The sequence below is a fragment of the Acanthopagrus latus genome, chromosome 20 (genome assembly GCF_904848185.1).
Source record: "Acanthopagrus latus isolate v.2019 chromosome 20, fAcaLat1.1, whole genome shotgun sequence".
Taxonomy (NCBI): Eukaryota; Metazoa; Chordata; class Actinopteri; order Spariformes; family Sparidae; genus Acanthopagrus; species Acanthopagrus latus.
The window spans coordinates 15,133,237-15,146,529 of NC_051058.1; the positions used below are offsets into that span (position 1 = coordinate 15,133,237).

The window sequence follows — 13,293 nt, forward strand, 5'->3', positions numbered from 1 at the left end:
ATTTTTTTTTAAAAAAAGTAAGATTGGGAATATCTTTCCCGAAACAGCTGGGCATTTTAGGGTTTTTTTGCAGATGTTACACAATATGGAGTAAATGGCGGAGGACTATTTTCAGCTGCGGATTTCGGTACGTATGTGAGTATTTATACCAGCAGGGCGGTGCGTATGGGATCAACTTAAAATAAACCACAGGGCCCGTGTTCATCTTGATGAAGCTAGCATGTCATACAGAGGAACAGTGAAGATCCCGTATGCGCTGCTCAAGAATTAGTCGGCTGAACCACACCGACGCTACGTGTTTTTTTTCCTATAAACAACATTAAATCTGAACAAGTAGTCAAAAGCTCGGTGTGACTTGTTCCCCTGAGGAGCTTCACTGTTGTCCAAAAATGCAAAAATGAGCCTCACTGTGACACGTTGCCTCGTCACGATGAGTCAGTCCATCACACACACACACACACACACACACACACCAGACAACAACAATCCACCAAATGAAAAGTGTCACAGACACGGTAGAAAAGACAAAAGTGAACATGAGATAATCTAATACATTCTTGATTTTTTTTTTTGTTGGTCATACAGAAAGTTTAGACAAACATCGCCTATTACTTTATGGTTTTTGGACAACAACGGAGGATATATGTCAGGCTTATCAGGAAATATTTATCAGTTCATTTCTTAGCTTTGGTCTTTTAATAGGATATAAAATTTAACAAATATACAGGATATCAGCAGACTGAGAAGGAAGGAGATATTAATCAAATTAGAGATGGGAAAATAAGAGTCCTGCATTTAAAACTGTCTGAGCAAATGGGCAACTCTCAATAATGATGCCCCATCATGTGTGTTGAGGAGTCACCGTTGCCAGGTACACCTTGAAGAAGAGCGAGAGGAAGGATAAAGTGACTACAGTGTGCAGAGTGGATGCAAGAGAGGACGAGAAGGTGAGAAAAATTTCGCACTAAAGCAGAGTGAAATTTGGAAGCTCATTCCTTCTTCTGTGGATCCATTTCATCCATTTCCATTTGCAAACTAAACAGAGCAGCAGGCTCGAGTGAGGCATCAGGCAGGGCTCACCTCAGCCTGTGGGTCGGGTTGCCAGGTACCATAAAAATCAGGAGATTAACGAGAGAAACTACCAATTGGGAGAAAAGGTTGAAAACATGGGAGAGTCCTGCAAAAGATGTTCCGGATTTCACCAGACACTATCATACTAATTATCAGAACAACTATGTATCAATCAATACACATTAACAATCGCGATTGCTCGTCATGTTTCCTGTTTTGTAATCAAGATTTGGGTCAAATTACTTTCTCATTTTACACCTTTTAACTTAAAAAAGGGGTTTTCAGCACGGTGCTCCATAATGGCGCTCACCCACGCGCCAAACATTTCCACCATGCCGCTCCAAGAAATTCAATCATGCTCGGAGCCATTAATCAGAGACGAGCAGATCACCAGCAGGCCAGTGTTGCTCTCCATCGCAGCCTCGCCCAGAGCCCCACAGCACTAACCTGATAACGCAGTATAATAACATGTCCAGTTCACTTAGCGGCTAATGCAGCCAACGAGATACAGGAATGGAAAAAATTCGCTGGAACTGCTATTAAGAAACCGCGAGGCCACAGGTTTCCGCTGGTTTCCCAGTAATTATCCGCCCTCAGTGTGGTTTTAATACAGGCGGATTGTGGCGTATGTTGCTGCAATGAAACGGATAAACTTAAAAAAAAAAAAAAAAAAAACCACTGAGAAGTTACATCATTTAATTTGAAAAAAAAAAAAAAGAGAAAGAAAGAAAACATTTGAAACAGAGCCCCTGAGGGATTTTAAGCTAAATCTTACTTTTGAATCCCCTTAGAGGGATCAGGATGAGTGGGATCAGACGGCTGGGTTTGAGGCTAAAAGGGAAAAGAAAAATGCTCTCCGGAGCCTCTTGAAGGGGTCTTAAACTGTCAAGGAGTATAAAAGGTGTACGCGTGAAGTTTCACTGCAGGTAACAGGCAGAAACAGCCAAGGAGAGACTGAAACATCCAATTAGAGGTTTGGTTGAGGCATTATGTGACACGATAAAAAAAATGACACCGCCTTTATTCAAGGGACATTCAGTTTGCTGGTCATGGAGAGAACAGCATGCCCGTATAACGTAATATCTACGTTTTATGATTGAAATATTACGAGTCTGGAGAGGAGCTCCGATGTCTGAGAAATGTATAACGTCACAGTGTTGTCATCAGAGTTTCTATGAAGCCGACGTGATAAATCAGATACAGGCTGGAAGGAGGCCGAGCCAGTAATCGCTGTTCAAGACTGTGTTTCAAGTGTGAAATGTGATATTTTTAAGGAGACCTCAGGACAATATCCATGTTTGTGGTGACCAAAACAAAGTAGGTTTTGTGGAAACCCAACTAGACTGTTGTTGTCACGAGATTAAATAGAAAATTGATCCTCAAGACAAGTTTGTAGCATATCTGTGGTTTGCGGAAATGTATTGAAAGTGTTCTTGTTCTTATACATTTGTCTCGTTGATTTTGATGTAACAATTGGCCACCTGTGAAAATCATACTCCAGATAAATAATGGACAGCATGTCATCAGAGCGACAACTAACTGCTGCTTACCTTAGCTGTTGTTTGCAAGTTAGCTCAGTTAGCTGTGCAGCTAGTGGTCCTATTGTCCGACTCAAGGCTGCCCGGACTGGGATTTAGTTGATGTCTCTGCTACATTATACAGCAACGTCAAAACTGTTATTCCTTCACATTCTGTTGATAATTTTTGGATATCTTTAAGTAAAAATCTTACATACTGTACCTTTAAAATCAATGCTTTTGAATTACTGTGACGTGTGTATCTTTTGTCAGTTTTTGTCATATGGAACTGATTTCTATCAGTTTTATCTAAAAAAAAGTTTTATCTAATGTCTCCAGGGTCATCAATCTTAATTTGTATGCATACAGTACCGTGTGTTCTGATTGGCTGTCAGTACATATGGAGCTGTTTTTCTATGTTAACTTCACCTGATGAACTTTTTAGATAAGTACATAAGTACATTGTACATAAGTACATTGCTTCCGAAGCACTTGGAAATAATGCAGTGATTCATATGAAGTGTTTTCAGCCTCAACATTATGAAACACTCGACCTGATGTGTTTATCTGACGCGGGCACTTTCCTGCTTTTTAATGAATGAAGAGACTCGGGGCCGAGTTGAGGGAAGCGATAGCCGTTAAGTAGGCTTAATTGGCACCATGCTGCCATCCTGCTGCACTTTAATGACCACATCTCAAAGTCTGCGTGGAAAAACACATCGGCCATGATATTTTTTAATGGCAGTAGAGGCAGAGTTCAAAAATTAATTATTAGTGATTCATGACATGGTTCTGTCCAATTACTATTTTTTTCTTCATTAAGGGTCAGCCAGTTGATTCCATTTGAAGGGCAGACGAAGGAAGACTGCATTGATGCAAAGACATTTCTTCCCACTTTGTTATAATCATATCTATGTTTGTAAGAGCTGTAGATTTAGTTATCGAGACGTCAACTGGGTTAAAGAATCTTTCACAAGACTTTATTTTAATAAAATTAAAATAGACGGGACACTTCTTTAATGGGAGCGGACACCAGAAGAGTACATTGCAGTCATTACGCCCACTCAGGCGGCACATCTCCTCGCCGTCACTTTGATCAATAGTCCGGGCCTCCAAATTTAGGTTTCACTATGTTGCCCAACTCCTCCTGACACCAGAGGTCATTGATCAACTCCGTTAGCCTATTCTCAGGATCCTCCGTGATCATTCCTCACAGGGCGAGTGCATTAAACCAGAATAGAACATGTGGCCCGTGACACAATTCCTGCAAAAGTCGATGAATTATTTAAAGATATATTAATACAAATCAGATTAATAATACATCAAGACATTTTCGGAGGGATTAAAAAAAATGTCCTGATATATCCGCGTCACACAGCTGATCTATGACTCCTCAGCTGTGTGAAGAAATACTGTATCTGTATCACTTATGGCCTGATGGTGTCCTTCCAGTTGATGACTCACTAAATGAATTAACACAGTAATTTGGTTGATATTAAACATCGAACAGCAGAGGAACCACGGCTCCAGTCTGCAGCTGAATTCAGCTCGGACGTGCGGATATGAAGGTTATTTGGAATCAGAGGCTTAAATATGACATGAGTGGTGCGTGTTGACGTTAATGAATGACTCACCTGTTGATGAACATTAACACAAACGATTTGAAATAACTGAAAACTTTATTTAACAGTGATAAAGTTTGACAATATCAGTGAAAATGGATTAGAAGCATCTGCACACACACTGACATTCTGGCAGCAGAATACTGTAAACAAACAGATTTGTCTTGTAAAAACAGCAATTTTCCATAAATGATATATCATGAAATTATCAATAGAATGAGAAGAAAGTTTTGACATTCTGACTTCTATGTATTGTGTTTATAGGAATGTTTGGCCTGCTAACTAGCTAGCCCCAGCTCAGCAGGTAGAGCAGGTCGACTAGTGATCGAAAGGTCGCTAGTTCAAATCCCGGCACCGGGCAAGGCTGAGCTGCACGTCGAAGTGTCCTTGAGCAAGATACTGAACCCCACATTGCTCACTAGTGAGGGCCCTGCGATGAGCTGGCAACTTATCCAGGGAGTACCCTGCCCTCGCCCTGAGACAAGGCTGGGATTGGCTCCAGCAGCAACACCCCGTGACCCCATGGAAAGGGAGAAGCGGTTATGGACAATGACATGACATGACATGACCTTTAATTAGAAAATCCTCACGTATAAACACAATGAAATTACCTAAGAAAGAAAAACATTATAGAAAGATGTCATGAAAACAAGATATTGTTTGTTGTTTGTTAACAAATGTAGCTACACAATACTTCTAAATGTAACTAACGAGTCAATATGTGTTGATTCTAGTGTTGTAAAAAGTTATCAAAGGTATGTTTAAAAGTAAATACCAATTATCAGATGCGATATTCAGCATTTTCCTGATTATCAGAATCAGTGCATCTTTAATCTGACTGCAGATAAAATACATTAATCGTAAATGTGCTGCTTTAGCTGATGCAGCTTGTAATCTGCAAAGTAACTAGTCACTAAAGTTATCAAATAAATGTAGTGGAGTAAAAAGTACAACATTGCCTTGAAAAAATAATGCAGTTGAAGTATAAAGTAGCATAAAATTAAAATATCTTACTGGATGTAATTGGTGTCATCCATCACTGGTTGATTGTCACTCATTTTATTTAAGCTACCTTAAATTTAACATTTGTTAAATTGTTTGTAGTTTTTATGGGAGAAAAAAAACAAGGCATAATATGGACGTTACATCCACATTATCTCTAAAAGTGGACAATCATCCAGTGAATCTTTTGTCTCCGACCGACTCGAAGCAGCAGGCTCTGGCACAGTCGAGATGTTTAACATTTGTGTTAATCTGAGACCTGTTGGATCACAGATGGTGCCTTGACGGCCGAGCTGCAGCATGCTGCTTTTATTATGCAATGTGAGTCGCTAATACTTGACTGACTAATTACACGGCTAATTAAAAAGGACATCACCCAGAAAATATGTGAGCTCTTTACAAAGAGGACTGACGAGTTGACTTGCAGAGATCTTTGTAAAGAGAAAAAAAAGGACTGTGGGTCAAGGTGTTGAATAAATGATGTTGCCTTTGAGTGCTTCTTCTCAGTTCATGCCGGGTGTGATGTGTTCAAGCACCAGCCACGGCTAAAATAAAAATAAACCAGCTCGTGTACGTGGTGTTCAGCTTGTGTTTAGAAATTGTGAAAATAATTGATGATAGCTGGTGTAGTTGATGTTGTGCAGCTTATATATATTCACTCTGCTTGACTTGTTGCCATTGTGTGTGTGTGTGTGTGTGAGTGTGTGTGTGTGTGTGTGTGTGTGTGTGCGCGTGCAGCGAGGAGAGGACACAACAGCAAAGTGCCACTCAGCTATTCCAACTTTCTGACTCCGTAATTACCACTGTTCGAGCACTCGTCTCATAATTACAAAATTTCAGACGGCACTTAAAAGCACCATGAGAGCGATTCTCCATCTGAATCCTCCAGTCACCCCAACCTCACCCACCCCCCACCCCACCCCCACCCCACCACCGCCACCACCCCCCGATCCCTGCACCTGACACATCTGAGGACGCTGAGTCACTGACAGGAGATGCACGTGACTGAGCAGCCTTTTTAGACTCCACGTAGAGATTGTGCAACCAAACACAAGCGCCAAAACAACAATATAGCAATATAAACATGAATAATGAATATCAAGTAAAAGTGATGTGATAGATACATTTTAAGAGAAAATATCAAATTCATTCAAAAGAAATAGCGCTCTTTGCTTACAGTAGTCAATGCAGCGTTGTGAGCTAACTGCTAACATCAACATACTAATGTTTACAATGTCCAACGTCTCACTCTGTGTTTCATGCTGCCATAATATTTAGTATGCCAGAAAAATATTTAGTATATCCCACTACAAAGTATGTCTGACGCAGTGTGCCTAAATACCAAGATGTCTGACCAGGGGTTAGCGTGCTTTTCTAGCTAAGAAGCTCAGACAAACGACAGCTCCGGCTACCAAATCGCCTGCTTTTTGTTTTTTCTTTCAATGTTTCAACTTTTCTCACCCTTCTTATGTATAACTCATGGTGCTGCTCTCACAAAGACATACTTTGTAAGGGCATCTACAGTTTGTTAAGTAAAAAAGAAAAATTGTCAATTGGCACTTAATACAAATGTTTCTCTCGGAAAAAAAAACAGCCTCGGACATGATAAAGTGCAACCAAATGGCTTCCAAGTTGGAATTCCAAGTCAGAAACTCAGGCAAGAGTTCGCCCAGATGACATCGTACCATTCAAACGCCCGGTTGCAGTGAGCGTCCATGTTTTCCCGAGCAAACGCACCGGGAGCACACCAAAAGTTGAACAGATTGAAATGTTGACCTGCCTCCGGCCCCTCGTGAGAAGTCAGGGAGTCACGGAAGTCTTTAGAATTTATTATCGAGGGATTTACAAATTCATAACCACTTTGTCGGAGGAAATGTCAGAGGCGCTAAAAATACGAGGTTGAACACAGGCTGCTTTCAGAACGCCACACAGTGACCAGTGTCGCATCTGCTGCCGAGCAGGAAGCCCACTGTTGCATGTGTAGTGTAACAGAGACACACACATTCCTTCAATGAACTGTGGGGCCGGAAAATGACTGATAATCTGCCACAGCTCATCATCCTCCCATCCAGAGTGCACTGCCATTTACAGCGAACACCTTGTCTCCTCTTCCTCCCAGACAGATAATAGCCATCATTCATCACAAAAAAAAAAAAAAAACCCACAAACGACGAGTTCCATCGATTACCATCAGACTACTGGGAAGGCAGAGCCGCCGGAGATGGAGGCTCGGTGTCAGAGAGCTGTCAGAACAGAGGAGAGCGGGGCAGCGAACGGGGGGGAAAACAAGCTGAAAAATCAGGAGGAGGAGGAAACGGATTATCAGCTCCCATCTATGAACAATGCAGCGAAAGCGCCATGTTTGGGCTGCTAATGACATGCACAGACGGGGAGGGGGTGGGGAGGTGTTCCTCCAACACAACCTGCCACATCTCGCAGCCCGAGACAACTGCATAACCGAAAGAGATTTACCCTTATAATGAAATCCTTTTTTTTTTGCTTTTTTCTTTTTTGCTTTGCTAGTTGCTTAGCAACAAAAATACTGATTCATATGGCACATAGCGTATGCGCCTGACACTGCATTTCTGACACTTTCTGGAGGAAGGTGGGCTCTTGGATGACGATAGAGAAAAAGGGTGAGAAGAAGACGGGGCAGGAGCCGAACGAAAACGAACGCCGGGAGAGCAAAAGGCGGTGATGGGGGGGGGATTGAAAGTGAAAGGATGACCCCGTCTGTGGCTGACTCCCACTGAGTAGCACAACAGGTTGGTGGAGCCGAGTGGCTTCACTTGGCAAAAAAAAAAGAAAAAGAAACTGTGGAGAGAGAAACACACAGATCCGACTGCGCCCTTGCATTCGCACATGAACAGTGTTGGACCGAGGAACAACCTCATCCTGAGCTTATTTTCACAGATGTATTTCTGTTGCATTCCTGAACATCTATAAATAAAACACCAGGATGCAAGCCGAGGGAGGTTTTTTGGTGCCTTCGGTGATTTATCAAGCAGAAATATTACAAACATTTGCTGGTTTTCTGCCTCTCGGATGTGAAGATCTGCTGCTTGTCTCCCCTTTATATCATTATTACTCGGGCCACGCTGTTAATCAAAGTATAATACGCGAATCCCCGGGAACCTGCGATGTCTGATAAAGATAAAATGTGTGACAACACAGGATTCAAATGTCCTGGCCTACAAATGTTGTTCTCCACATGTGAGAAAAACCTTTTTGTTTGGTTCAAACCCCAACAAATGTCACATCATCGTGAGTTTAACATGTTTTTTCACTGTCGCCTGAATATCTTTAAGTTTTGAATTGTTGAGATCTGAGAACATTTACTGGTCTTTTATTTTGTATTTTTATGAATTGCTAATCATCACTTGCAGCCCTGGTTGTTTGAAATTTGGACTCAAGTGGGGTGCAGGGTGCAGTTGCCTGCCCTGATGCCCTCATGTTCGCTGCTAAAGTGCCCTCTTGCGTGTCTTTCCAGAGAAGAAAACATGAACAAAGTGCCTTTTACGTGGCGATGTAATTACACGGTATGGCCACTACTAAAACTAGTGACAAAGCCATTGTTTAGGGACCCACAGCCATTGAAAGATTTCATTCAAAACCGAAGTTTCAACCTCAACATGAGCCAGAAAAAAAGTCAGAGTGGTGCTAAAACAAAAGTGGTTGACAAACACATTACTTCGATGAACGTCTTGACTGTAGGGCGGCCCAAAAATGTGTACTCACAGCGGCGAAAACGTGATGAAGCGCCCTCTCTTCGCTATAAATCTATCACGACTTTCTGCCTGCTTTTTTACTTTCACCTTGGCCCCTCAAACATCCCGAGTCCACCACTGGCTTCAACCAAAGCACAGCGATAGACGTCTGCATTAAAAAAGAAAAAGGTCGGCCTAGTCCTGCATGCAGCCTTTGCCTTTCTTTCCTGCCCGGCTCAGAGATGAAAGCACATACACTCCGTCTCTATCAGTGGACTCCATCTTTGTCCTTTAGCGTGCGAGGAAGGATACCAACTTATCAGACGCAGCCAAACTGAGCCTGATCTTTTTGTTCCCCTCTGTGGGACTGCAGGCGGCCGGGGCCCTCGGGGGGCAGATGGTGTCGTAACAATTGCGAGGCAGAAAATCTAGTGGCAGTCTGCCTTTACTGTTATGAAAATGATTTCTGGGGATTACACCGCGGCATGAGTGTTAACCTCCACACAGGCACTGCAGATGCACACCGCCGGGGAAGGGAATGTCGGCCGGACAATCCATGTGGCAGCAGCTGACTGTTTGTCCTGGACGGCCAAAACTATTCCTGACTTTTGGAAACGTGTCAAGCGGTTCAGCGGAGGGCTTCAGGCTGCAAGTAATGACGACCTCAGGCCGTGTTGATGGGAACATACATCAGTGGGGACTGAACGGGGAAAAATGTGCAGATGTAACGCTGGGCATGAACGCAAGAACCCCACTCTTCTAACCTTTGAAAAGCTGAAAAGTTTCTGATCTGATAATTTCTGCTTCTTTCTGTGTGTTTAAGTCTGAACTATGGGTTAATTTCAGTCGCAAATGTTTGTGAGGGTGACGGCATTTAAGGGTTAGGGTTAGATTCAACATCTCTTTCCAGAAATGACCTCTTTTGCTCAGATGAATCCTCAGCACATCGCCACTGACGAGCTGCGATGATTAATCGGTTAGCCGTCAACTATTCAGTTAACCGCCGGCTCTTGCGATGATCAATTATTCCAAATCGTTCAAGAAAACTGAAGTCACAGTTCTCTGATTCCATCTTTGTAAATGTGAGGACGTCATCTCAGGCTTGTAGAAAAACACCAATAACATTTTTTCACCATTTTCTGACATTTCAAAAGCCCAAACCAATCGAAAACAGACAGATTATTCGACAATGATAATAATTTCAGTAGTTGCAGTCACAATAACGATATTATCAAATCTGTCTTTAACTTTGTTTACCGACGTCTCGTCTCTTATTTAGCAAATAAACAACCCTCAAAATACAAGTGTAGGGATATAGAGCAAAAGTCTGTAAAAGAAAGTGTACAAAACTATATTTATACTAAATAGTCTTCAGAATTTATAACGTTATCTTGTACAGATCATGACATTGGAATTTTTCTCTTCCTATTTTTGGTATCGCGATCAACCCTAATATCAAGTATCAACCAACTAAACCAGTAGATCCAGCAAATAATCGACTAATGAACGTACAATGATCGTGATCTTGTCAGCTGCAGACCGACGTCACCAGGACTAATTCTGCTAGTGAAAGAAGTTTCAGCTAAATATTCACAGTTATGTTTTCTCCTCACTGTCTCTTGTGGCCTGGAGGCAGAAATCTGGATACTGCAATGTCTAACGCTGATACAATATCAATAACGGACGCCATTTTTTGATGACACAGGGAAACATTCACATTTCGGTGCATTAAATGTTTGATATGAAGGCTACAACGTGACACTGAGCTTCTCTGTTCTTGACTGGCAGCAGAGAACAGCAGAAAGACTGAAGTGAAGATTTAATATCAGGACTTTTTTTTTTTCTTTTTTAGAAACACTTGATTTTTCTCTGCAGATCAGGCCCGTGTGTGTGTGTGTGTGTGTCGACTCGGTGTATCGACACTTCAGGAGGTGCCAATCGAATCAGTTTCAGATATTCAGAATGGACACTTGTGGTGGAGTTTAGGTTTGCCATCATAACACCTCTGAATCTGAAAGGTTGTTTCTTAAAGGGGCACTGCGAAGATTTGGGGGAAAAAACTGACAAATTTCTTTATGCCAAAACAAACTAAATAATAAAACTTGCTTCATTTTTGTGACTGAATAAACAAACTGAGAACTTAAAGAACAACACAATCTCATACTGTTTGTTTATGTGTGGTGGACCCTGCCACCTTTATAAGCTTCAAACATTGTTCCGGAGACCTTATTCTCCTCCCAAGAACAGCTTGTTTATTCAGATAAGGAAAAAAGTTTTGTGCCATTACCTCATTAATATTGTAAATCTTAAAATTATGAGTTTGGACTTCCTCTGTGAAACGACACAGAGTGCCCCTTTAAGAAGCAGAAAAGATGGAGTGAGACACAAACCTACTAAAATCCTGCTTGGGTACACTTATTTAAATCCAGCCAAAAGACAATGAACTAATAGTTGTGGGGGTGGGGAAAAAAACAAAACACTTTAACCTGCTTGTATGTTGGCTCACTTTCAGAATCAGCCCTAATGGTCCAACCAACAGGTGTCAGCCACACTTCCAAGTGGAACACCTGCCCATCATCCGGCCAGAGTGAAGCTGCTTCGGTCTAATGGCATCTCTGCGAGTCTGTACAGCGGCAGCAGAGTGAATTATTCACGGTGCTGCTCTCTGTTGATTGGGGGGGGCTCACACAGATTTAATTAGGGAGCCTCATTTCATAAATCAAACTGGACACATTGTTGTCACGCACTGTTTGGCTGTAATATAACTCCACCACCTCCCCCCCTCCTGTGATGAATAAGTCATCTCGCCGAGGTGTGGTTGCTCTGTGAGATGAGCGCACTCACCTTCTTCTTGGCGTTACAGTGGCAGCACACAGTCCACAGGTACTTGAGAGTTCTCCACAGGAGGATGATGAAGAGACCCCCAAAGAAAGTGACCATGGACGAGGCGAGGAAAGCCCACCACATCCGCTGGCCGTTGCTGTCACAGGGCACATCTGGCGAGAACGGGATGATCACGCTCATCTTGGATATGTGGATGGACGGGTCCGGGTTGAATTTATCCCTGTTTTTCGACATTATCGCTCTCTGGTCACTTGGCCAGCCCCCGCCCACAACAATCAAAAAAATGAAAGAAAGAAAGAAAAAAAAAACTCGACCGGGGTGGGGGGGAAGAGGTTCAGGCGCTTTGGGGAGCTCCAGCCAGCGCCCCCTGACGCCCCAGCGGCTCAGCCATGTTTTAAGTCAACCACCTCCCGCTCCTCGCTGCCTTCTCATCTGGCTTCTCCGAGCGGTGTGAAAAGTTGAGTGGAACAGCGAGACACGCGCACAATTAAATATGTATTTTTTTAAAAAAAAACAAAAACTTCCTTTGAAATCAGGAGATCACATCAGTCGTGCGCCTCTCGGTGCGCGTTCATGGCTGGACTCGCGCGTCATCCTTTTTGATTCGTGCGTAAAAATCACATTTTTTTCCCCCCTCCTCAAAAAAACCCTCAAAATTTCCCGACAGCCCCGCCGGTTAAAGCAACAAAAGTGTTAATTTGGACACACCGGAGGAGCTCGCGGTCCTCGACAGTCGATGGATCCACTCACTGCTCCACCTTGTTGAGCAGCAGCGCAGCTCGCAGCGACTCCGCAGCGCGCACTGTTGAATGCGCTCCCCGAGTAACGACAAAAGAAAAAAAAGAAGAAGAAAAATAAATAACAGAAACGCTCGCAGTTTATCGATATCCTTCGAGGAGACGTCGTTTGGAGACAGAAAATGTGTCGGTTTCTTTCAAAGAAGAGAGGATTCAGCTGCTGTCGCTCCCCGGGCTCCGGCGGCCGCCTGTCACATCCATTCGTCGGGAGATGGCACCGCAGATTTACAGGTAGCGGGGGAGGAGCCATCGATGGCAGACGTCGATGCTTATCTGGATGTCTGGTTATTTATAGTGAGCGCCTCGTCAATTTTTGATGACTCTAACTTTGTGGTTACGGACGTCTTACTTCGAAACTATCGCTTGTGTCGAGACACGTTTTTATCTTTCAACAAATAACATCCGGAAGAAAAAAAAAATCACTCAAAACTTCACACTCAGTTTTCCCCTCAGGTTGTGTTTTATTACAGGGTAAAGTGTGGGGTTTTATATATCTAAATTATGGGAGATACATTAAAGGCAGTTGGTTATAAAAGAAAACACATGTAGACCTCTATTTTTTACTGTTATACAAGAAAATTAACGTTTTCATAACGTCTGTGTTCTGGGTTTAAAAAAAAACCCAATCCTCTTAAAATATGAACTTAATACTCAACAGCAGCAACATCTACAGCATATATCAGCTTTTACAACATCACAGCTGTCCACCTGATTGGAATATAAATTGTCTGAT

General features: G+C 42.6%; 1 protein-coding gene across 9 annotated transcripts in view; it reads right to left on the reverse strand.

The window, feature by feature from the left end:
• The window catches only part of LOC119009716 (calcium-activated potassium channel subunit alpha-1-like), a 92,898-nt gene extending 80,112 nt beyond the window's left edge, over positions 1–12,786 (reverse strand). For 5 of the 9 annotated variants that reach the window (XM_037081239.1, XM_037081238.1, XM_037081237.1 and 2 more), the window contains exon 1: positions 11,764–11,997. In XM_037081239.1, coding sequence (XP_036937134.1) covers positions 11,764–11,997 — 234 coding nt within the window. Of the gene's footprint in view, positions 1–11,763 lie in introns of all 9 variants that reach the window. The other 4 variants (XM_037081243.1, XM_037081234.1, XM_037081242.1 and 1 more) reach the window with 3 other exon arrangements.
• Positions 12,787–13,293: the final 507 nt, after the last annotated feature.